Source organism: Vicia villosa, linkage group LG7 (assembly GCF_029867415.1).
Source record: "Vicia villosa cultivar HV-30 ecotype Madison, WI linkage group LG7, Vvil1.0, whole genome shotgun sequence".
NCBI lineage: Eukaryota > Viridiplantae > Streptophyta > Magnoliopsida > Fabales > Fabaceae > Vicia > Vicia villosa.
Genome location: NC_081186.1, coordinates 102,842,677 through 102,866,461, shown reverse-complemented (window position 1 = coordinate 102,866,461; position 23,785 = coordinate 102,842,677). Strand labels below are relative to the sequence as shown.

The 23,785-nt window shown below is 30.1% G+C and overlaps 1 protein-coding gene across 1 annotated transcript; it reads right to left on the bottom strand.

Moving 5' to 3' along the window:
- Positions 1 to 823: 823 nt before the first annotated feature.
- On the bottom strand, positions 824 to 15,521 carry LOC131619883 (beta-amyrin synthase-like). The gene is made up of 15 exons (XM_058890923.1): positions 15,282 to 15,521; positions 14,552 to 14,737; positions 9,041 to 9,130; positions 8,699 to 8,896; positions 8,532 to 8,607; positions 8,207 to 8,373; positions 7,927 to 8,118; positions 7,712 to 7,825; positions 7,471 to 7,590; positions 6,728 to 6,950; positions 6,578 to 6,633; positions 3,774 to 4,142; positions 1,490 to 1,573; positions 1,278 to 1,361; positions 824 to 991 (listed from the first exon to the last, which is right to left on the bottom strand). The coding sequence occupies exons 1-15, from the start codon at positions 15,480 to 15,482 to the stop codon at positions 824 to 826; spliced, it is 2,328 nt and encodes a 775-aa protein (XP_058746906.1). The 5' UTR covers positions 15,483 to 15,521.
- Between the last annotated feature and the right edge of the window lie 8,264 nt (positions 15,522 to 23,785).

Here is a 23,785-nt window from a genome sequence, read left to right as displayed (position 1 = left end):
AATATTGTGTAAGGTTTAAAAATGTGGATTTAGTCTCACTTGTTTAGAAATATGGTCTATGTTGTGTTTAGAAGTGGAAGCAATTCTCACCTTACAAGCTGGTTTTGTAGGGTTGAGTTATGCCTAACCTAAATTCTCAGAATTAATATAAAAGTAACATAATACTACATGAAAAAAATTCTCAGAATTAAAGTTGGGCAAAAAAGAAGGAAGTTAGAAAATCATCTTACAACTTTTATGAAGTTATACATTTCAAAGATGAGTGAAAAGAGAACATGGATGGTAATGATTGTATACCCTAAGGCGTCGTATTTGACATTGAAGAAGATGTAACTAGTGTACGTAGGTGATGATTTGGATGTTCCCCTAGTCCTGTTAATGATGGTCTCTTTGATGAATAATTAGAATCGAATGAAGATAAAGATAAGGATGAAGATGACTATACTTTTATGCTTATGTTTTGGTTAGAACATTGGTAATTTTACTCATCTAATCAATTTCTAATTAGAAAGTCTATCACTTAAATAAGAAGCAAAAATACATAATTGATTCAAACATGTGATGTGATTCACATTCAATCACTATACTATGTACAAAGTCTAAATGATATATATATAATTATAAATATAAGATTTTTAATAACATCAAAATGTGACTTTTTAATACATATTACAACTTTTTTTATTAGGGTGTAATACATAAATCAAAATTAATTAAATATAATAAGAATATCGAGTAATTGTACACACATAGGAAATTATTATATAATGTATTGCACAACTTAGTTTTTCTTCAAAAAATTTCTTCACATTGACCTAGTTTATTATTGATATGGCTTCAACTCTCTTGTGCTCACATCTTTGTAAAATTTAACATAAGTGAATGGCATTGAAACCCGCTTACGATACTCAGCTAGAGCCCACATTGGGAAAATATTTTTATATATTGGATAATGCAACATGAGTGTTTTTAGGGATGCTCCTGTGATTTCCTGTCATAAATAAGAAACGATTAAGTATAAGAGATAAATACTTAATTTAGAACATCATCAGTTTATTACTCAATTGGTTTTAAATTATAAATTATTTTGTAAAAAAGTATTTAAATTACAAGTTATTTTACAATACTAATAAAATATTAATTTTGTTTAACATACTATTATTTTAACTGAATGAGTAAATATTTTAATTTCTATATCTGTAAAAGTAAAATTATTATTGTACTTGTGTTATGGAAATTTAATTTTTATATCTATAAAAGTAAATTGATATCTGAACCTGTTGGGGCCAATTGCCTTCTTCTAATTGAGAATTGATGATTAATTTTGCAGCATGATGAAGAGGAGTTGGATCTATCTCTGCCTGCATAATAAAATTACATACCACTTATGTTAAGATTAATTCATTAATCACTTAGACTAATATAAATGAAATACTTAATATGATACATAATGAACAATTAAGAGGTTTGAATTTAAACTAAGATAAACCTGGCCAGCAAGAATTAAACTCATAAGAGCCCATGATGTTTGAACAACATTTGATCGAACTTCTTCTTCAAGGGGAACATATATCTGCATTGTTTTAATTTAAAAAGGAATTAATGTTAACTTAAAAAAGATATGGTGTATAGATATTTATTGAAAGGAGTCCTAATATATGTATAGATTCATTGATTTCAAGTGGGGGAACTATAATACACAATGTGATGGAGGACAAATTTTTAATAGTAACGAGGTTATGCGTTAAAGCATCATAAAGAGATAAAATATTGGGAGAGGAGTATTAATGTTAATCAATCATAGTTTGCTCATTCAATATTTGAGGGTTGGGGAGTAGGTGAAAAGATCAAGGGTTAAAGAGTTGGTTAGGAATAAAGTTGGAGGTAATCTCATAGTCAGTATGTCATGGTTATGGAGAACCACAAAGTGTGATTGAAAGTACCCATCATTGGTTAGTAATAGTGGACAATTCTTTCAATTTGGAATAAGGTAAATTTATATTTTATATTTTTCTTTAGGGTTTTCTTGGAATTTTTTTGAACTTGGATACATAAAATAGTGTATGATAGTCAGGGTCGATCTTGAGTCAGCGCAACCAGGCCCATAGTCTAAGGTCTAACAAATATAGGGCATTAAAATTTTAGGTGATGGACTTTGTAAATTAAATAGTAGTATGATTATATATGCGTTATATTTAGGGATGGCAAAAAAACTCATACCCACGGGTATCCGCGGATAAAATCCGTCACGGGCACAGGTTGGATAGCTTATCGGATATCCACGGGTATTATAAACGGATATTTAGTTACCCGTTTACTTACGGGTACGGATACGGATTTGATGGTATCCATATCCGCGGGTATCCATATCCGTTAATAGTGATTAAAATTACTTAAATATCCTTTTAAAATTAGTATACTTGAATATCTTTTTAATATCAATTAGTATACTTAAATATTCTTTTAACATTTTTTCACATTCTACATCAATGTTCATTATAAGATGCTTTTGAATTTAATATAGTAAATGTATAACACATACTTTTCTATTAATAAAAAGATAAATTTTCTATTCAATATATAGAAAATTAGTAAATTTCAATTAAAAAAAGTATCCATGGGTATCCATAAATACCCGCGGATATTTAAAATATCACGGATACCCACCCGACAGATATCCACACGGGTATGGAGCGGATATGGATACCATTTTTATTAAACGGATGGGTAGCGGAAGACTAGTATCCGTACCCATGGGTATCCATTGCCATCCCTAGTTATATTAATATATATTACACCTGCAGAGCAACTGACAGAATTTTTAATTTTAAGTAACTCTTTTACTAAATTACCAAAAATTAATGTCAAATAAAATCAAAATCATACAATTGAAAAATACAAGTTCTATCAGAACCAATCAGACTACCCTGACACGGTTGTCAATATGTATGTTGGCAAGTGCTTTAGAAACTAATCATAGACTATCAGGGTGTATTTTAATGTAAAAAATTTGTTTAAGTGGGGTATGGATTGTATGGTAGGGGACTTCAATCCAGTGAGGGATGCAAGTGAGAGAAAATGTTTGAGTCAATATGTTAAAAATAGATCTATCATTGAAATTGAGGAATTTAATCAATTTTTTCTAGGCTTGAGCTTTTGAATGGGTATGAGGTTCACTTGGGGTCATCTCAACAAGTTAATGATGAGTAGGATGGATAATATTTTGTGGCTGGTGAATGGGTAGGTAGATGGAAAAATCTAAGTGTGTAAGCTCTTCAAAAACTTTTAACTCCTAACCTTAAATAAAAACAATATATTGCATCCCTTTGTCTTAATACAAAAGAGAATTTATTATTTGACAGGATTGTATATAAGTTGGGGAAAGTAGGTTATTATTCTGAAAGAAATCAATAAAATAGTCAAGTATGTTATATATTGATGATGGTAGTGAAAAGAAAAATAAAAATAAAAGAAAAAATGCTTTCTTAACAACATATTTAAAATTCAAAGAAAAATATACAAAAGAAAAATAATACTTTGAGATAGAACCATTTCATATCTTGTGATTAGGTTTTTTATTAATAATTTTTTTCCCTATTGCAAGAAAAGGTACTAAAAAAAAAAGAAAAGATAACTCTACATAAATATTTTAATTTTATTTTCTAGTTATATAGTTTTATATGTAAATTGAGTATCCTACACACAACTGTAGAGATTAATATATTAATTTAGATACGAACATGTATATAATAAGATGAATTTACAATACTAACCTTTTTTGAGCATGAAAGGAAGCTCTCCCCCCATCCACCATCTTTTCTCTGTGTTTGAAGTAAAAATTTGGTGGCTTTGGAAATGGCAGAACAATTTTTATAAGTCTTGCCAGCAGCTTCTAGACCCCCAAGTGCATACCAAGTACCATAAATAAAGCAAATTCCCCAATTACCATACCATGAACCATTATCTGTTTGTGAATCTTCAATAAATTCAACTGCATTTGCTATGCAATTATCTATCTCTTTTTCTTTGAATTCTGGATATAGCTTCTTAAACAAAACTAAAGCTTGAATTACCGATCCGGTGCATTCAACATATTCATGCTCAACAATAAGGTCCGCAAAAGTTTCAGTGGGATTGAGTAGCTGATCCAAAATCAAATATAATTGTAATTAAAATGATTTCATCTTATTTAATTTAGAGATTATATTTTCATAAATCACCATTTTGTATAGATTTATTGAAAGTTAATTGTTTTTAATGATCACATGGTTGCATTTGATTAAAAGTGTAAAATAAATTATAACTAGTTTGTAAACCCGTGCGATGCACGGGTAAGGATATTTGAGAATTAAAAATTATAATATTTATTAAATATTTATATTTAGTTTATTATTAAAATGTTAAACTATATTATTAGTGTTATCATAACGTTTTTTAATTAATCTTATTTTTTATATAATTTTATCTTATATTTACTATAAATATGACTTCTATTTATTTTAATTTACTATAATTAATGTATATGACTTATATTAGACGATGTAAAATAATTCATTATTTAAGTTCTTCGTAACCACTATTAAATTAGTCAATAAATTGAAATAAAAACGTCTGTTGTTTTTTAACAGAGTTGGAGAATTTCTCAAGTAAATGGCTTTAAAATTCCAAAAAAAAAAAAATCTTCATAAAATAGAATTAAGTTATATTTTCTAATAATAACATGATAGTGGCTTTTTTCATTTTTTAGAGAATAAATATATAAGTAAAGTTTATGAATTGTTATTATTTATTAGTACAATTTGCAAATATTTAAGATGATCATTATATTTTTTCAATTAAATTATAAGACGGTTTTTAATTAAATTAATGATTACATTTTTTCAATTATAATATTTTTTTAAGGTTTCAATTATATATATATATATATATATATATATATATATATATATATATATATATATATATATATATATATATATATATATATATATATATATATATATATATATATATATAAGAGAAAAGTAAGAAATTATATATTAAAAAAAAAAAGCTTTCACATTACATTGTCTACTAATGAAACTAAAAAAATTGCACATAAAATCTCTGAAGTCATGAATAATATCATCAACAATTGATATGCAAAACTTCCCTTTCAAGCATCCATGATCACCGGTACATATGTTTGGAGCTTTATGCTTTGTATGTTATTTTTTATTGAAAACCGAAGACACGACACCCTCTCTCAAAGCTCCAATCAAGCTCAATTGAATAGTAACCTCTCTAATATTTTCCCAAATTGTGAAATTATCTCGTTCCTGCAACATTAGCTATGAACTTAATATCAAATAAAATAATAAGAGAAATATTAAGTCATTCTTTAAGATGAACTTAGTACCAATATCTTTCATAATCGTAATACAAATTCAATATAATTGTATGTGAAAAATAGAGTGCAATGGAAAATGGAGTGCAAGTAGGAGAGGTTAGAAAACATGGATGACTAATGTTATTGTTTGTCTTTTGTTTAGTTTGTACCATATATATATAAGGGGATTTTAGATGGTCTTTATACATGAATTCTTGAAATTAAGGATGCATAATATATTAAATGAGATTTTTAAGTGAATATGAGTAACTGAACAAACAACACTAAATTAATTTTAATGGATAAATATTAATGGTGGAATGATGGGATATAATGAGTTTTTATGTTGAATTTTATGGTTTCCAAGTAACTGAAAATATTCTTTTGACAAAAAATTAAATAAGCAATAGAAAGGCAAGTATATGAAAAGTTTAAATTCGACTATCCTAGATATATTCTCATTATCTTTACTATTAATAGTATTAAATTATAAAAGAAAAGGTTAAGCTTTTTGTAACTTGTAGTAATAATAAATAATTAACGTGAAAAAAATAATAAAGAAATTTTAAAACATATACTTGAATACTATTTTTCTAGCCAAAAGAATTATGATCAAATGAAATTGTAAGTAAGATTCTCTTTTAGCTTAATCAAATATATAGGGTTCGACTATATATTGATAAAGTAGTGGGTTTAAATAGTAGTGTATTAGTTATAATTTAGTAATTATTAAAATGAAAATTATTTTTTATTTTTATATATTATCATCATTTTAGTATATTATTTATTTTTATTATTACTATTATTTTAATTATTAATATTGTGTCAATTATTAAATAATATTAATTGTTACTTATTATTTATATTATTAAGGTTAATATTGTTATTATAATTATTATATTTTTAATTATTATTTATTCTATTATTATTATAATTATTATTTATTTTAATATTGAGTTTGTATCATTAGGGTTTGTATTTAGAATTATTTCCAATTGACATGTGGCAAAAATTGTTATCAAGATGACATGTGGCTAGGGTTGCCATCATGACTTCTTTACATTTATATTAAGTAGATGTATGCATATATCAACACATTCATTTGTCGTATATCATATGTAAGACATTAATAATGAATTATTTTCATCGACTAGTGAATGCATGCATATTATGTTGTTATTCATAAATAAACACAATAACAATACTTACCTCTAACCATTTTTGACTTCCCGCTGGCTCCCACGCTGTGAAACCTCCATTTTTACTCTGCAATAATAAGCAAGGAGTGTATCTAGCTTATGAATTTTTATTAAATTAACCAACTAAGTAGTAAAATTACTTATGCAAAATCAAAACTTTCCTGAAGTGATAATAGGATATTGACCGAATCATATAACCTTTCAGGTTCCATATTTTCTCCTACAATCTCTGGAGGCAACATTGATAAAAGTAGACAACACATTAACGCTTCGGCAGTGCAATCTGAAACTTGCCATCCATTATCTTGATCTGAAAAGGGCCATGACCCTTTGGAAATATGACGATGCATCCTCTTAAAATCTCCAGAAGGGTTATCCCTTATCTATAAAGCAATATCACTATATAATATGAGTGTGTTATTCCTAGACAAATCTAGCACAAAATTATTGTATGCTACTATAAAGAACATCAACTTGATAGTTTGTATTTGAAAATTGGAGAAGGTAAAATTGTATTATTATTATTATTATTATTATTATTATTATTATTATTATTATTATTATTATTATTATTATTATTATTATTATTATTAATGATGATGATGATTATAATAATGATAATTTTATAATAGTTTCATATGAGATTTCAACTGTCTTCTTTGAAATTACAATGTCATGGTTTTAAACTCCGGTGACATTTGATGGATAACTTAATAGTTAATGATAAATGTGTTTTAGCACGGTTAATTCTAATTAGTTGAAAAAGTAATAAATTATTATTCATTTACACATACATAAGTTTGTGACAAAATTTAGATATCCTAAATAGTGAACATTACAAACTTGATATTTAACTAAATTAAAGGATAGTTATATGATATCACTAAAAGTATGCAATTAAACCTGGGATTTTTTGATGAAATCATATCCTTTGGCAAGCGTGGAACTCATCTCTTCAATTAGATTAGTGGCAAGTAATGCTTTAATGGACAAAACAACATCCCATACTTGGCTACCAACACTCTACAATATCATACAAATATGTGATGAATTTATGTTGTTAACAAAATTAATAATTACATGTAATATACAACAAAAACAATATATAAGATCATAAAATTAATTTATTTGTAGTGGAATATACCTGCACAGTCATTCCATCTTCTGAAACCCATAAGTAATCTGGTATCCTTGCAACATGCTTTTTAAAAGCATCACCATTTGTATCTTCCACCCAACAAGCTAACATTCGTAAAACCTAGTGCATGCACACATGTTAATTGTTGCATATGAATTTAATTGATGCATGTGATTGAATAATCAATTGAAATGATTTATTATGATATTGATATTTATTACCTTTTCAATGCACGCCATGGCTATGTATCGACTATTCTCATCTTCGTAGTGAATATGCTTCATCGTTACCTGAAGGGCCTTTTCTCTAATCAACTTATTAAGAGGCCAACAATTCAAAAGCGGCTCAACAAACATGTACAAACTATCCCAGATTAAGTCTTGTACCCAAGGATGGGGATAGTAAAGATCTTCCTGCAATACATCGTGCTTATAGTTATTAGATTGTTAAACCTTTAACATATGCATTTTGATAAGTAGTTAATCATAATTTTGGTCACACCTTTGCACATTGATGGCGTGCTTTTTTCCAATTAACTTTTTCATAAGGTTGAGTCAAGAGTTCTTCTCTCAACTCAGAGATAAGTGGTGTGATTGGACCTACAAACTTTTTTCCATACAAGTAAGACATAGGCAAATACACCATTCGACAAAAACACCACATTTTAGCTGCAATAGATAAAGTGGTTGATAAAATTAGAAATTTAATTAACAGATAAATGTAAATTGTATAGGATGAAATTTTCAATAATAATTATTTATTTCTATTGAGGATTGATGAGTAATTTTAAAGTTAAAATGAAAAGTTCAAAATTACTTCATTTAACCTGGAAGAAATGAAGGGAGAATCCAAAACTCAGGAGGTAATGGGTTGCATCCGCGCCAATCAAATACTCCAAGTATCTACAAGTGAATTTTTCATTTAAATTAAATTAATAATAACATACAAATGATAGAGGCAAGTAAATTTGTATTTAAAAAAGGATATATGTACCGAAAGCCATATTTTGCCCCATGAAGGTATATGTGTTATACTTCCATGATCAAGAATCCATTTTCTAGCTCTAGCACAAGCATTGTCTTGACCTCCATGAGGTCCTTCTCCAAGAATTCGCATGCATATGTAGTTAAATGTAGTACTAAACAATGTACTGGGACTCTCGATGTGAAATCCCCACCCTCCATCCTCATTCTTCAAAATTTAAATAAAAAGCATAGCCATTAAATAGTTGTTCATTACTGGCATGTCAAACTTCATAGATAAGTAAAATGAACATTTTATAATGTGATAATAAAAAATGAAAATAATTTAGAATTAGACAAAACAAGTACATACTTGATGATTATATATGTATCGAAGAATTTCTTTGCGATACTCTTCTACAAATATTGAATCAAGATCCCCTGTTATGTAGTAGCAGAAGACCTATAATGGTTGAGCAAGTAAACAAATTATTCTTGATTATTAAAAATATTGTAAAGGTGAAATAATAAAAATATAGTTTTTATGTATTCTTAATTCATTATTATTTAGAAAATTGTCTCCATATGTTATGACAGTAAGGTTTTATGATTTAGAATAATGTGTACATGAATTTAAGATTTTTTTTTTAATCAAAAAAAGATATCATTAAAAGAGAAACATTACAAAAGACAAGGACAAAAGACAAACACAAGGGCTATTAAGTACAAATCCTAAATCTAGGGATTCCTTGTTTGTCAAGCAAAAAGTCCTTGAGAAGATCATGATGAAGTCTATCAAACCAAGTGAATTTCTTGGTGTTGTATCATATGTTAGCTAATAAGTCAGCACAAAAATTAGCTTCGCGAAAGGCATGCGAAACAACAAAATCAATTTGCAGAGTGAAAGCACAGCAAGCATTCCAACGCGCTTGAAGCTGCCAAGGAACTAAATCCATCTTCGAAAAAGCCATTACCACAAAGATGCAATCGGTTTCTAGCCAAAGTTTGTTCCAACCATTCTCTCTAGCTTTCTCAATTGCCATGATTGCTGCAAACAGCTCTGCAGAAACAGCATTCCCACCATGTAGATAATCGCAAAAACTCCCCAAGTGCCTTGCTTCAGCATCTCTAAAAATGCCACCACAAGAACTTGTCAAAGGGGATCCTTTAGCAAGGCCATCAACATTACATTTAATCCATCCTGCCGGGGGAGGAGACCAAAAAACTTCCAGACATCTCCTAGGCAGTCTCGGATTCACATCAATGCCAAAGGCTTTAATGACACAAAAGCTCCTCATATCAGAGTTTGTTCTTTTCAATTTAGAGCTGCCAATGATTTTGACTTGGGACAAAACACAAGGTTTAAGGCTATCCCACTGAATGTTTTTGTCTTCAAAACGAGTAAGATTCCTGGATTTCCAGATGTGGTGGAACGAAGAGGTGAAGCAGGCTGAGATAGTGAGCTTAGCTTGAGGAGACCAAGGTTCCTGAAGGACTGCCAGACAATCCTCAATGTTGAGTAAAGTCCGGCTGCCAATCAATGAAGCAATCCATGTCCAGAGATGCTGAGAGAAGTCACAATCAAAGAAGACATGCTGAGCATTTTCTATATCCTTCTTGCAAAGAGAGCACATGGAGGGAAGGAAGCATCCACGAGCAATTTATGAGTATGTGAAAAATGAGTTACATAATACCTAATACTTTACCATGATAAACAATAGATAAATATATATTCTATGTACACAATTACAAAAAAAAGAAGTATATATACATATTTGTCATTGTTAAATTTGTCTCCCTATATAGAGTTTCTCAAAAGTTTAATAGAGTTATGCCTACATGTTCGTTCTCTAATTGTACATACTATTGTTTTAATGTATAGTCACCACTAAATTTCTTAGCTTTTCTTATAGAAGTAGCTTCGCATGCACAACAAGAACTAACTTCGACTTTAAATGCATAGTTTGTTTTTACTATACAACGACTTACTATCTTTGTTTCATAAAAAATGATAATGAGATCATTTTTGTGAGTTGGGGGTGGTACCGAATTCAACTTTAAATTTGCATAGACATGTTATTTAAATAATTTTTTTCTAACTTTTAGTTATCCTAAATCTTTTCAATTTTTATAAAGTAAAATAAATAGGCATGTTGAAGTATCAAACTCATGACCTATGCTTAGTACTCACTCTCATCACTTATTGTAGCAATAGCATTGACAGCTTAAAAGTTGTCAATTTTCTTATTACAATAGTAACTAAGAAGTTTGGTTAAGGAGGAGGCTCCAGGATTTTTGGAGAGAAAGATTTGTTCTTGGAGGGGATCGACTTCAGATGCAAGGAGTGGAAATAATAATGGAGAAGATTTTATTGATGGTGGAGGTTTCAAAGATTTGGAGGAAGAAGATGAAGTGAAAGGAAATTTTCCTTTTTCTAGGTGGTGAAGGGATTTTGTCACATGTCAATGTTTTGGTGGAAAGTGTAGAAGTTCTCATTTTGGAGATTAGATTAAAAGTGACGAAAAGATGGGGCGTTGTCCTTTCAACAAGTCGTAGAAAAAGATATGTTTGAAGAGACTTGTACTATACCCTTTTTTAAGAAAGTCAACTCCTCTTTTGTTCCTGGCTCAGTTATGTATGTAAAAAGACTATATAAAATTTGCCACTATCATATATCACCTATAATGCGTGGAGCATTATCGGGCCCGTGATCAGGTGCTTTTGTTTCGGTTTCCCAAAAGGATGGAACTTTTCTAGGCTCACCTCCTGAGCATATTTATTTGGTATCACCTATGCAAGGCGTAGGGATGTCTAGAGTGCCATTAAAGACTTGTAATATGTTTATTGGGCCGATTGAGAGTTTTCAAGGTGTGCTTGTGTATCATTCTGTTCCAATTTAATATGGGGTTATTTATAAGATGTTGGAGGGTGTAGTTAAAAACATAGGTTTTTCCTTGGATCACCCTCGAACTCATTGTTTGGGTTGCGTGGATACTTATACCTTGTGTCCACTCACTTTAAAATACCCCCTTATTCGCTCTACTTTTACCCCCTCTTAGACCAAATGATTTTTCACCGTTTCTTGGAAAAACACTTGGGCCCCTAATTTTTGGGTTCATATTTAAGACTCTATAAAGGAAGATTTTACTTCTAACGAAGGGGTTCCAAAAGAGGAGGATTATCACCTTTAGCTTTTCTTGTTGCTTGGAAGTAGCTTCTCACTACCTCAAGCGCTAGGGATTATTTCTAGTTCTTTTCTTTCTGATTGTTTAGAATTAATAAACAGCGTTCCAGTTAGTGTTAATTCTCAATCTTTGGTTTTCCACTAGGAACCAGTGCTTTCAGAATTGGAGTTCACATGGATTCTACACTCCTCGCATGGATTCAATTACTTTCGTGGATTCTCCTTGTGAAGTTCAGGTGTAAGACTCAAGCTTAGATTCTATTTGGAATTAGACGATATTGGGTTTCTCCCATCCTCCTCAAAAAAATCAGAATTTTCCAAACCTTGTACCTCTATTGGTTTTTGTTTAGGGATAGTGTTCCTATGCCTTTATTGGAGTAGGGGGTTTGAGTTTGCAAGGTTTTTCTTTATCAGTTTTCCAAGAAGGCGTTATACTATCTCCTTTTTATAAATAGAAAGTTATAGGCTCTGAAGAAGAATGGATATGACTCATAAGTGTGCGTGTTTGATAAGTGGTTCTCGTTGATGTTAATTTGCTCCTTTTATTGTAAAGTTCTAGGGGTAAGATCAAGAAAATTAAGGTGGGGGGGGCTTATTACGTCTAATTCCTTAGATTTTATAACAATCCAAGAAATTAAGCGTATGAAGGTCTCCCCATCTTTAATCCACTCCTTTTATGATAATCCGATCTGTGATTAAAAGTTTTGTCCATCTATAACGAGTACTAGTGGTCTTTTTTAGATCTTGTGTAGTTCGAAATGTAGTTCTTTGTTTTGCTTCTCTGGTTCGAGTTTCTTGGGTGTCTTTTTGAGGGGGGTTGCTTCTACTACTGCATGTTTTGTTATTAATGTATACTTTAAGTGTTCTCTGGCTGATAAGAGAGCAATGCAGGTTGAATTAAATTCCATAAAAGCTAATTGTAGAAGTATGCTTGATGTGTTCTACGTGATTTCAATTCCATTTGATCTTCTAACGAGAGGGTTAATTTGTGAGCCTTTTTTAGTGCTTTAGAGAGACCAGATTGCTTAGAATATTTCAACTTTATATGTCACATGAAGCTTTTAGACTTACCACCCCTTGGGATAAAGTTCACTTGGTTCCAACACAAAGGTGGGGTCGCTAGTGGGAATGAATCTATTCGGATTTCTAATTGGTTGTGGGGCCATTGGGGTGTGTATTTCAACTAGCCCTCCCAAAGAATGTATATGATCATTGTCCTTTTATTCTTAAGTATGTCAATAAGTTGTGGGGCCCCAAGCCTTTTAGATTTAATAATCATGGGTTATCCCATTGTAGTCATCATGAGTTAATAGTTTCTTTCAAGAGTGAAACCAATATTCATGTTTGGAAAGCTTTTGTCTTTGTGATCCTTTAACTAACTAGTTAGAAAAGAGGCTCAATTCTTCAAAACATGTATAGTCATTTTTGGTGGGAGATTGATTCTTCTTAACTAAGTGCTTAATAATATCCACATCTTCTTTTTTATCTTTTTTGATGATGCATGTTTTGACTTGGAGGAAGCTTGTTAAGTTACAAAGAAGGTTCCTAAGACCATCTCCAATGGTGCAATCCATTTTTGAGTTCTTTGTGGGTCCCACCAGCCACATCATCTCAAAATAATTTATTTAATATTTATTTTATTAGTGTAATTCAAATGGGTCCCACAACTTTACCTCATAAATTAATTTGATTGGGTACCACAATTTTTTACTAGTTGCATTGCAATGTAACTCTACTATGACATGACATTTTGATTCAATATTTAATTATTATATTAATGTCTAGTTGGAGAACTCATTGAAAAATACCACCCTTAGAGATGCTCTAAGGAGGGTGAAAGGTGACTCAAAATATCCTAAATAAAGTGGGAAGATTTTTTTTATTTTTTATAATCAATATAAAGAGGATGACAACTTAGATTGGTTTATCGATGGTGTCATTAAGAAAGTTATGTCAAATACTCAAATTTTCTTTTGGAAGAACCCTTGGTTAGGTACCATTCCATTAAATAATAAGTTCTCTGGTTTAATGTCTAACTCTCTTCAGTCTGATAGGTACCATAACTATGACTAATTATAACCAAAAAATAACTTTATAAAATTTGATGTGATTATTCATGTTTATAGATTAATAAAAGTTTATACCCCTAACTCAACACACAATTTAATGCAACTTTTATTATTATTTTTAAGGTTAACCTCAATATTTAACTATTTTATGAGCCATAATTAATAAACAATTAATGACTACTTTACAAAATGATAATAATATTTTTATAACTGAAATTATTTATTTTAAAAAAGCACGCACAAAAAAATCAAATCTGATATTTAATATAATATTTTTAATAAAATTATTTATAATCTATCTCTTTCATACAATATTTACTATTTTTAAATTTTGTGGAAAATTGTTTAAGATAGAGGAAGTATATTTTTTTTGTTATTAAAATGTCATCGTTTAACATTTCCTTAAATACAACACAATTTGCATGTTTTTCTTTTCTTCTTTCTGAAATGTTGAAATTGTTGTTGATTAAACGGTTTCTTTCTAATTTTAATGTAGCTAGGGTGGCTAACAAGGTAGATCGAGTCAGTACTATAGCATGCTGGTTCATTATCATCTTAGTAAATCACAAATCGTTATATAAGTACTTGTATAGTGACTATATTAAATATAAATATTTTGATATTAACTAACCAAGGGAGCAGTGTAAAATAAAGGACCGGCAGTTTGAGCTGGCCAATGGCCATCACTAGCTTGCAATGCTGATAGATGACGTACAGCCCTTTTCAAAGTGATTGCCACTTTTTCATCTGTTATATCCTCTTCATCTTCTATCTTCACACTTGATATTGTTTGTTCGAACTTTTTTTCTCTTAGAATCTGCACCAAGAAAAAAAATATAAGTTTGCTTAGTTACTTTTTTTCTTAAATGCATGTAGAATTTGAACTACCTAATATGTGTGGTCCTGTGGCTGTGAGCATACTAATAAAGGAATGATTCTCTGGTAGTAGTAGTAACTAAAATTGTTTTCTTTTAATTTATGGGTTAATGAACTTTTTCGTCCCTTTAAATATTGCAGATTTTGTTTTTAGTCCCTCCAAAATTTTCCTTTAAGAAATCGTCCCTTCAAAATTTTTCTTTCGAACTATTGGTCCCTAACGTCAAATTTCGTAGTTAATCGGTGGCTAAAGTCGTAGCTAATTTCTAGCAAATTTGACGTTAGGGACCAATAGTTTAGACGAAAATTTTTGAAGGGACGATTTCTTAGAGGAAAATTTTAGAGGGATTAAAAACGAAATCGGCAATATTTAGAGGGACCAAAAAGTTTATTAACCCTTAATTTATTCATCATTATAATTAAGATGTGAGAATAAAATTGATGAGCAGAAGTGATCCATACATTTTGTATGGAGAGATAGTTACCTGGAAGCGCCAAAGAAGATCACTACATGCCTTAACCTTGAAACGGTTATCATAGAAATGTTGACGAGCAGCTTCAACTTGAGCTCTCTCCTCAGAAGTACCAGCATTTGGATCAAACTCCCATGTTTGTCTCCCTACAAAGTTATTTGTGCTGAATAGGTTTGGGTTGTTTGCACCATCTGCTATCTTTAGCCTCCACATCTTAGATATACTATTTCTTCACTTGAATATAATGTATAGTGCAAGTTTCAGCTTATAATATATTTTAGCAAACTATGAATCACACAATATGTATATATAAGGAGTCTCAAGAAACAATTCCTCTCTCCTTTCTTAAATTGCCAACTCATCTATTAAAAATAAATCTCCCAAAATTACTCACCCGTTTCAATAGAATATAAAAAAGAATAGCAATTCAGAATTCTTTTAAATTATTGTAGTTTTTAAAACAAAAATAAAATATAAAAGATCTTCAAAGAAAATATATAATAAACTACTTGGATTCTTTAAAAAAAAAAAATAAGCATGGGCTATAAAAGCCCAATATAAATCAAAAGTAGTATAAATTTGTGGGTATTGTAGTTAAAATACGTGAGCAATACAATGAAATGTTTTAAAAATCAGACGGAACCGATGAGTCGAATAGAAAATTAGAAGGGTCATCGATCCGGTCTGATTGTTAGATCATGTATGTTATTGATGAACTCGCGCGTTAAATGCATGATTTTTTTTCACGAACAAAACAACGTCATTTTAATAGTTTGTTTAACAAATTAAATTAAAATATAATTAGATTTGGTTCAAAACTTATTCGGAATAAATTTTCTTTGTTTGCAATTAGACCATTTTTAGATTTGTATTTTGTAACATGTTTAGAATTTGAATTTAAAGAATGAACATGTGAAATTATGATATTTTGAAAACTTGAAATTTTGTAGGTGTCGTTATATTTTTTAGAGTCCGAGTCATCTGATTCGATCAATTTAATAAATATATAATTTTGTTATGTAGACTGATTTATTCAACCGAGTTATCCAGTTTAATCTGGTTTAGTCATGTGGTTCGACCGGTGACTCATTGGTTCGATCAATGAACCATACCTAGGAATCGAACTTGTGGCCTCCACGTATTTTAATAAGAACTTGTCACTACACCATCTCACGTCTATTGTTATATATATGAGAAATGCTAAGCTTACACCCCAAACCTACAACCACACCGTATTTATATACGGTTCCACACATTTTTGTTTTTTTATTAATTTTTTTTCTATATTGAATTTTGTGCAAAACTAAATATGGTTGGAAATAGATACGGTGTAAGTGAGGTGTACAAAATTTAGGTGTAGAGAGCACTGTTGTGTGTGTGTATATATATATATATATATATATATATATATATATATATATATATATATATATATATATATATATATATATATATATATATATATATATATATATATATATATATATATATATATATATATATATATATATATATATATATATATATATATAATATGTTTAAAATAATAAAAAATATGAAAATTTCAGTAAAAGTGAATGTATACAATATAGAAGAAGTGTTATTTCAATTAAACTTTATTCTTGGATATGAAATGTAATAGGGAACAATGGTAGTGTACATTGTAACTTTTATGAGTGTGTATTTTTTTAGTAGTGAATGTATACAATATAGAAGAAGTGTTATTTTCAATTAAACTTTATTCTTGGATATGAAATGTAATAGGGAACAATAGTAGTGTACATTGTAACTTTTATGAGTGGTTTGCATCACCTTTGGATTGTCTTATTTGGATGTGATTAGTGGTTTGCATCACCTTTGGACTGTCTTATTTGGATGTGATTAGTTTTGTTGTAATTGGTAAGAGTGCCATTGTACTCTAATAAAGAAATTTACTTATAAAAAAAGTTTAGCATATAATATATTTTAGGCAAAAGAAAAGAAAAGAGAAGTATAATTTTAAAATTATCAACTATGACATATGGATGTAGCTAAACCACAAATATATATGGAATTAAAAAAACTATTTCAGTTGTTTATAATTATATAATCGTTTTTTTTACTTTTTTTACCTTAATATAAAATCATAAATCCATTAATGATTTTTTTAAAATGTTTATAAATTTAAAGTTCTTTTTGATATACATAAATTGTAAAAGTAAATATATTTAATAATTTTATAATATTTTTTATATATATATATATATATATATATATATATATATATATATATATATATATATATATATATATATATATATATATATATATATATATATATATATATATATATATATATATATATATATATATATATATATATATATATATTGGAAAAGAAAAGAAGGAATGGCTTCAAGAAATGATAATTTTTTAAAAGTGAAATTAGAGAAATTGTAATAATTTTTTAAAAAATAATTTGTATAGAAAGATAAAAGAAAGCTTATCATTAACATATTCTTAATTTTAGATTACTATACCAGCATAAATTATATTTTAACAATTTGTCTATTGATTAATGAGGTGTTGGACATGGCAAGAAGAGAAAATAGAAGTTGTATAGCTTTGAAGGTAGACTTCGAGAAAGCCTACGACTGCGTTAATTGGGATTTTCTCCGCTTTTTGTTGAACAAAATGGGGTTTGGACGCAAATGGTTAGGTTGGATAGATTGTTGTACCTTCACGAGTTATACTTCAATTCTAATAAATGGCAGCCCTACAAAGGATTTCAAGGTGGCAAGGGGGCTCTGTCAAGGGGACCCTTTATCCCCCTTTCTTTTCATCTTGGTCATAGATGCGTTGGCAGGACTAATGCAGAAGGCAGTGGAGATAGAAGGTTTTAGGGGATTCAAGATTAATGGAGTTGATCAAGTCAACCTTGTGCAATTTGCGGATGACACGATTATTGTTGCGGACGATAGCGGTGACAATTTTTGGATGATGAAGTCTATTCTTAGAGGCTTCGAGTTGATGTCGGGACTGAAGATAAATTTTCTAAAGAGCAAGCTATATGGATTAAATGTTAATGATTGGCTAATGGAAGCAACTTCTACTTTCTTGAATTGCGATATAGACGTGTTTCCGTTCAAGTACCTTGGGGTCAAAGTCGGTGATAGTCCGAGGAAGCTTTCAATGTGGAAGGAGTTTTTGTCTCAGCTTAAATCAAGATTGGCAAATTGGAAAGGAAGACACTTAAACACGGCAGGTAGGGTGATGTTGATTAATTCGGTGTTGAATGCAATACCAATTTATTTTTTATCGTTTTATAGGGCTCCTTTAAAAGTCATTAATGAGATTCGTAAGGTTCAAAGTAACTTTTTATGGCATAAAAGGGAAGATGAACGCTCAATTCATTGGGTAAGCTGGAAATCTATTTGTAAATCGAAGGATAAAGGTGGTTTGGGAGTAAAGGATATTAAAATTGTTAATCGGGCTCTGTTACAAAAGTGGAAATGGAGGATTGTAAATGAGTCGGATGCGCTCTAGAGTAGCTTGCTTCAAAGTAGATACGGTGATCAAAGTGTTAGTTGGGGATGCTGCCGTATTGCAATGTACGGATTCCATATGGTGGCATGATATGACTTTGTCCGGTACTTCTGTTCATGACAGTAGTAATATGTTCACAAGCTCGATTACGACTACGGTAAATAGCGGCATCGGGACAACTTTTTGGCAATGAAACTGGCTGGGAAATCAATCTGTTATGGAGGCATATCCAGAGGTGTTTGCTACTGTCTCTAATAAATTCTGTAGTGTGGCTGATGTTATAGAATGGAATGGGAGGGATCTGACTTGCAATCTGGAGAACAGTTTGGACATCCATAATCCTTACTTCATGATGATTAAAGATGAGCTTATGGAGCAGTTGACTCAGTTTTCCTTGGGCAGTGAAGACAAAGACAAGCATGTTTGGAGACTTTCGCGTGAAGGTTGTTTTTCTGTTAGCTCTTGCTATGCGCTTCTATCAGGCGCGGAGGCTGCTACGCCTGATTGTCCTGAAAATATTGTTAAGGCGTTGGGATCGATGTGGAAGGTTAAAGCTCCACCTAAATTGCTCTTTTTTGGATGGAAAGTTTTACTTAATAGAATTCCTACAAAAGACCAACTCATTAAGCGAAACATTCATTCGGTGAGTAATGATCCTTCTCGTGTGTTCTGTTTGTCGCAAGTAGAATTCTTTATCCATATTTTTGAATCTTGTTCCTTTGCGGATCTTATTTGGCGAAGAGTGTTGATTTGGTTTGACTCTTTGGAGGAAATAAACTTGGAAGATTTCAAGTCCTTCTTCTTCCATGTTGAGAAAGTTAAGGGTGTAATGAAGAGGAGAATAGATGTTGTGGTTTGGTTAATGACAATTTGGTGCATTTGGATGTCTAGAAATGACTACATTTTTAAGAACATAGATCCCTGTTATGATGATGTTATGTCAGCTATTATTTATCGATCTTGGATATGGTTATCCTCTTGCGATTCTTTGTTATCTAGTTGTAATTTCTTCACTTGGAACACTCATCCTTTCCGTTGTTTCGAGAGGTAGAGGTTTTCCGCGTTATTCTTTTGTTTGATTAGCCTTTTTAGCTCAGTTTTAATAGATATCTTGTCTATTAAAAAAAATTTGTCTAAACCTTTTAAAATCATTCAAACCCCTCATCCAATAAAATATTTTAGTTCTCTAAAATTATGGAATTTTTTATTTTTAAATAAAAATAAATTTCCCAAAATCATACATATCTAAATTCTTCTATTATTTTCACTTAATAATTTTTTTTTAAACTCTTCCTTCGTTTTTCCTCTAAACTTTCAAACAAAATTTTAAATAATACATATTCAAAAACAATTTTTATTTTTGTCTTTGTAGCAACCATGTGTATGATGCAATGTCATAATGGTGGATTATTTGATTTACAATTGTGCATAATGCAATGTCAATGTTTAATTAATATAGATTGCAAACAGTATATATATATATATATATATATATATATATATATATATATATATATATATATATATTGTCAAACAATTCGCAAAAGCAACTAAAATTAATAACTTTTTATTAAAAAACATTAATGTTTATAAAAAGATATACATTTAATATAAAATACACAAGTTCTAAAATAAACTAACCATCTTAAATTTCTTAACATGCAAATTTGCATAGGATAGAACCCTTATTAGGGGTTAATACTACTTTACCCCCTCAGCCATATAAGCGAGATTCGGTTTACCCCCCTCTAAAAAAAATTTATTGGACAAACCTTGCAAAATAAAGATTCCATCAAATTTGACCCTGATCAATTTTTTTGGCCAAGATTCTTAGAATCTTGCTTACATGGCATTTTTGGTAGTGCTGACTGTACAGCACATAAGCAATGTGGCACAGTCAGCACTGCCACGTGGAATTTAATTTTTTTACTGATTTTTTTTAAATTTTTTTTGTTGATTTTTTATAAATTTTTTTTTTTAAAAAAATTAATATTTTTTTTACGTTTTTAAAAAATATTTTTCCAATTTTTAAAATTTAATCTTTTTTTCCAATTTTTTAATTATTATTTAAAAGTTATTTTTATTATATATAAATTCGCAGGTATTTTCAAATCCGCAGGTATTGTCAAATTCCCAGATAAATCTGCATGTATTGTCAAATTCACAGGTAAATCCGCATGTATTTTTAAAGGTAAATCCGTAGGTAATTTTAAATTCGTAGGTGAATCCGCAAGTAAATCCGCAGGTATTGTCAAATTCGTAGGTAAATCCGCAGGTATTTTCAAATTCGTAGGTAAATCCGCAGGTATTGTCAAATTCATAGGTAAATCCGCAGGTAAATCCGCAGGTATTGTCAAATTCGCAGGTATTTTTAAAGGTAAATCCCCAGGTATTGTCAAATTTATAGGTAAATCCGCGGGTATTGTCAAATTGGTATGTAAATCCGCAGGTACTGTCAAATATTTTTTAAAAAGGTAAAAAAAAATATTAATTTTTTTTTAAAAAAAATAATAAAAAAAATCAACAAAAAAAATTAAAAAAAATCAATAAAAAAATTAAAAAATAAAAAGTAAAAATTAAAAAATTAAAAAAAAAATTTAAATTCCACGTGGCAGTGCTGACTGTGCCATATTGCTTATGTGATGTACAGTCAGCACTACCAAAAATGCCTTGTAGGCAAGATTCTAAGAATCTTAGTCAAAAAAATTGATCAGGGTCAAATTTGATGGAATCTTTATTTTGCAAGGTTTGTCCAATAAGCTTTTTTTTTTAGAGGGGGGTAAACCGAATCTCGCCTATATGGCAGGGAGGTAAAGTAGTATTAACCCTTAAATTTATAATCACAATGGTTAGATATAAAAATATTTGATTTTGATCATAACTATATTTAAAATCATAATAATGTTTTTTTACTAGCGTATAATAATAAAACTTTTGTGGGGATAAATAAATTGCAAAGTAACTTTTGTGGGGAGGAACAAAGAGAAAATAATAGAAGAGATTTGCTTTTGTTAAGAGGTATCCTTAACTCTTCTTCGAATCTTTCGTGCGCTTTTTGTAATGAGGTTGGAGAAACTTTGTCTCATTCTTTCTTGTGTTGTCGTAATATTGTAGAGGTTTAGAAAGAAATTGCCGTGTGGATTGGTTTGAATTATCATAATTTGTTAGATTTTAAAGAAAGTTTTTGAGTTTGGAGTTCTTTTTGTCTTCATAAGAATGTCAAAAGAGGAAAGGTGGGATGTGTCTGGTTGGCTATAGTGTGAGTCTTTGAGTGTGTAGGAATGATATAATTTTTAAGAACTCTACTTGGAACGTGAGGGATGTGGTTTTGTGTTGCAAAACGCTTGTTTGGAGGTGGTCGTATATCGGGAAAATTACGCAACTCAATTATAACTTTTATGAGTTTAGCAAAAATCCTTTATTTTACTTAAGTTAGTTTCTATTTGGTGGGTAATTTTTTCTTTTTAGCTCTTTTCGCCATTTTGTAATAGAATATTTTAGAACTTTCGTTCTTCATTAAAACAACTTGCTTAAAAAAAACTTTTGATGCAAAGATTTAATCTATTTACACAGTAAAGAATATTATACCAATAGTTAATTACAATTATTAAAATTTTAAAAATATTTGACTTTGAATATAATTGCCATAAAATTATGTTTATAAATAGTTTACATAATTAAATTTAAGAATGAATAAAAAAACATTAGATTTAAAATGAAAGGTTGAGGTTAAACTGAAGCTTTCACTAAATTATGTGTCAAAGATCTAAAAAATCAGGCGCATTTATAATTAATAATTTAAATCTATTGGTTGTTATTAAATTATCACACACTCATATAATTTACTCATTCTCATTTGATATATTATATATATAATGTATCTAATGAGAAAGGGTAATCGTATATGAGAGTGAGAGGAAGAGATAACGACCGTTTAATTAAATAATGGTTGATGTTTAATATTTTATTTAAATTATTCATGTGATCTTCTTTTTTCTCAACTATTTTCAGTCGAGAAAAAAGATAATCACGTGACGAGATATTAAATCTCAACCGTTTATTTTAATCATATGGTTATTATTTTTCCTCTCACTCTCATATAAGATTACTCTTTCCTACTAGACCCACTTGTTTTTATGAATGTATTTTAACAACATGCACCTTAGAGTAGGGGTGTCAAACAGGCATGCCCTCCCCGCAAAAGCCCGCGAAAAAACGGGACGGGACGGAGTGAGCATATTTTAGAGTGCGGGTCTAAAACTTTGTCCCGCCCCGCAAAAAAAGTGAGGACGGGGCGGGGAAGGCCTGCGGGCATTGAATTTTTTAGGCCTAAAAATAGTAAAATTACTTGAAAAAGCGCATGCCCGCAAAAAGACGGGGCGTGGCGCACTTTTAAGTGAGCGAGCCTAAAACCTTTCCCCGCCCCGCAAAAAAAGTGCAGGGCAAAACAAACTTTCCCCGCGGGCCGGACCCATTTTGCCACCCCTACCTTAGAGTGTACTAAACTACTTTTTAGTTAAAACTTGTTAAAACACACCTTCATAAAAATAACTGGATCTATGATAGCAAACATCATCGGGGTTTGCTACAATACATTTACTTATTTTTATGAAGATGTATTTTAGCAACATGCACCTTAAGGTGCATTTAATCATTTTTTAGTTAGAGCTTGTTAAGACCTTCATAAAAATAAGTAGGTCTACGTTAGTACTGACACTGTTAAATAACTTTACTGTCGTCTAATAATAAATCAACAATCTTCTATGTAGGGGTGACAAACGGGCAAGTCTGCCCCGTTTAGGCCTGACCCGCAAAAAAACGGGACGTGACAGACATATTTAAGGATGCGGGCTTAAAACATTGGGCCGCCCCGCAAAAAAGTGAGGGGGGTGGAATAAGCCGGCGGGCACTACACCTATTACGCCTAATTAAAAATATAAAATTTTATGTTAATTTCCATGTCCGCAAAAGTCCGTATGAAAAATGAGGAT

Coding starts and splice junctions, on each gene's coding strand:
- LOC131619883 (XM_058890923.1), bottom strand. CDS start 15,482: ATGTGGAGGCTAAAGATAGCAGATGGTGCAAACAACCCAAACCTATTC. Junction 9,131..14,551: donor TATTTTACACTGCTCCCTTG/GTTAGTTAATAT, acceptor CAACCATTATAG/GTCTTCTGCTACTACATAAC. Junction 8,374..8,531: donor TCTCCCTTCATTTCTTCCAG/GTTAAATGAAGT, acceptor TATCTATTGCAG/CTAAAATGTGGTGTTTTTGT.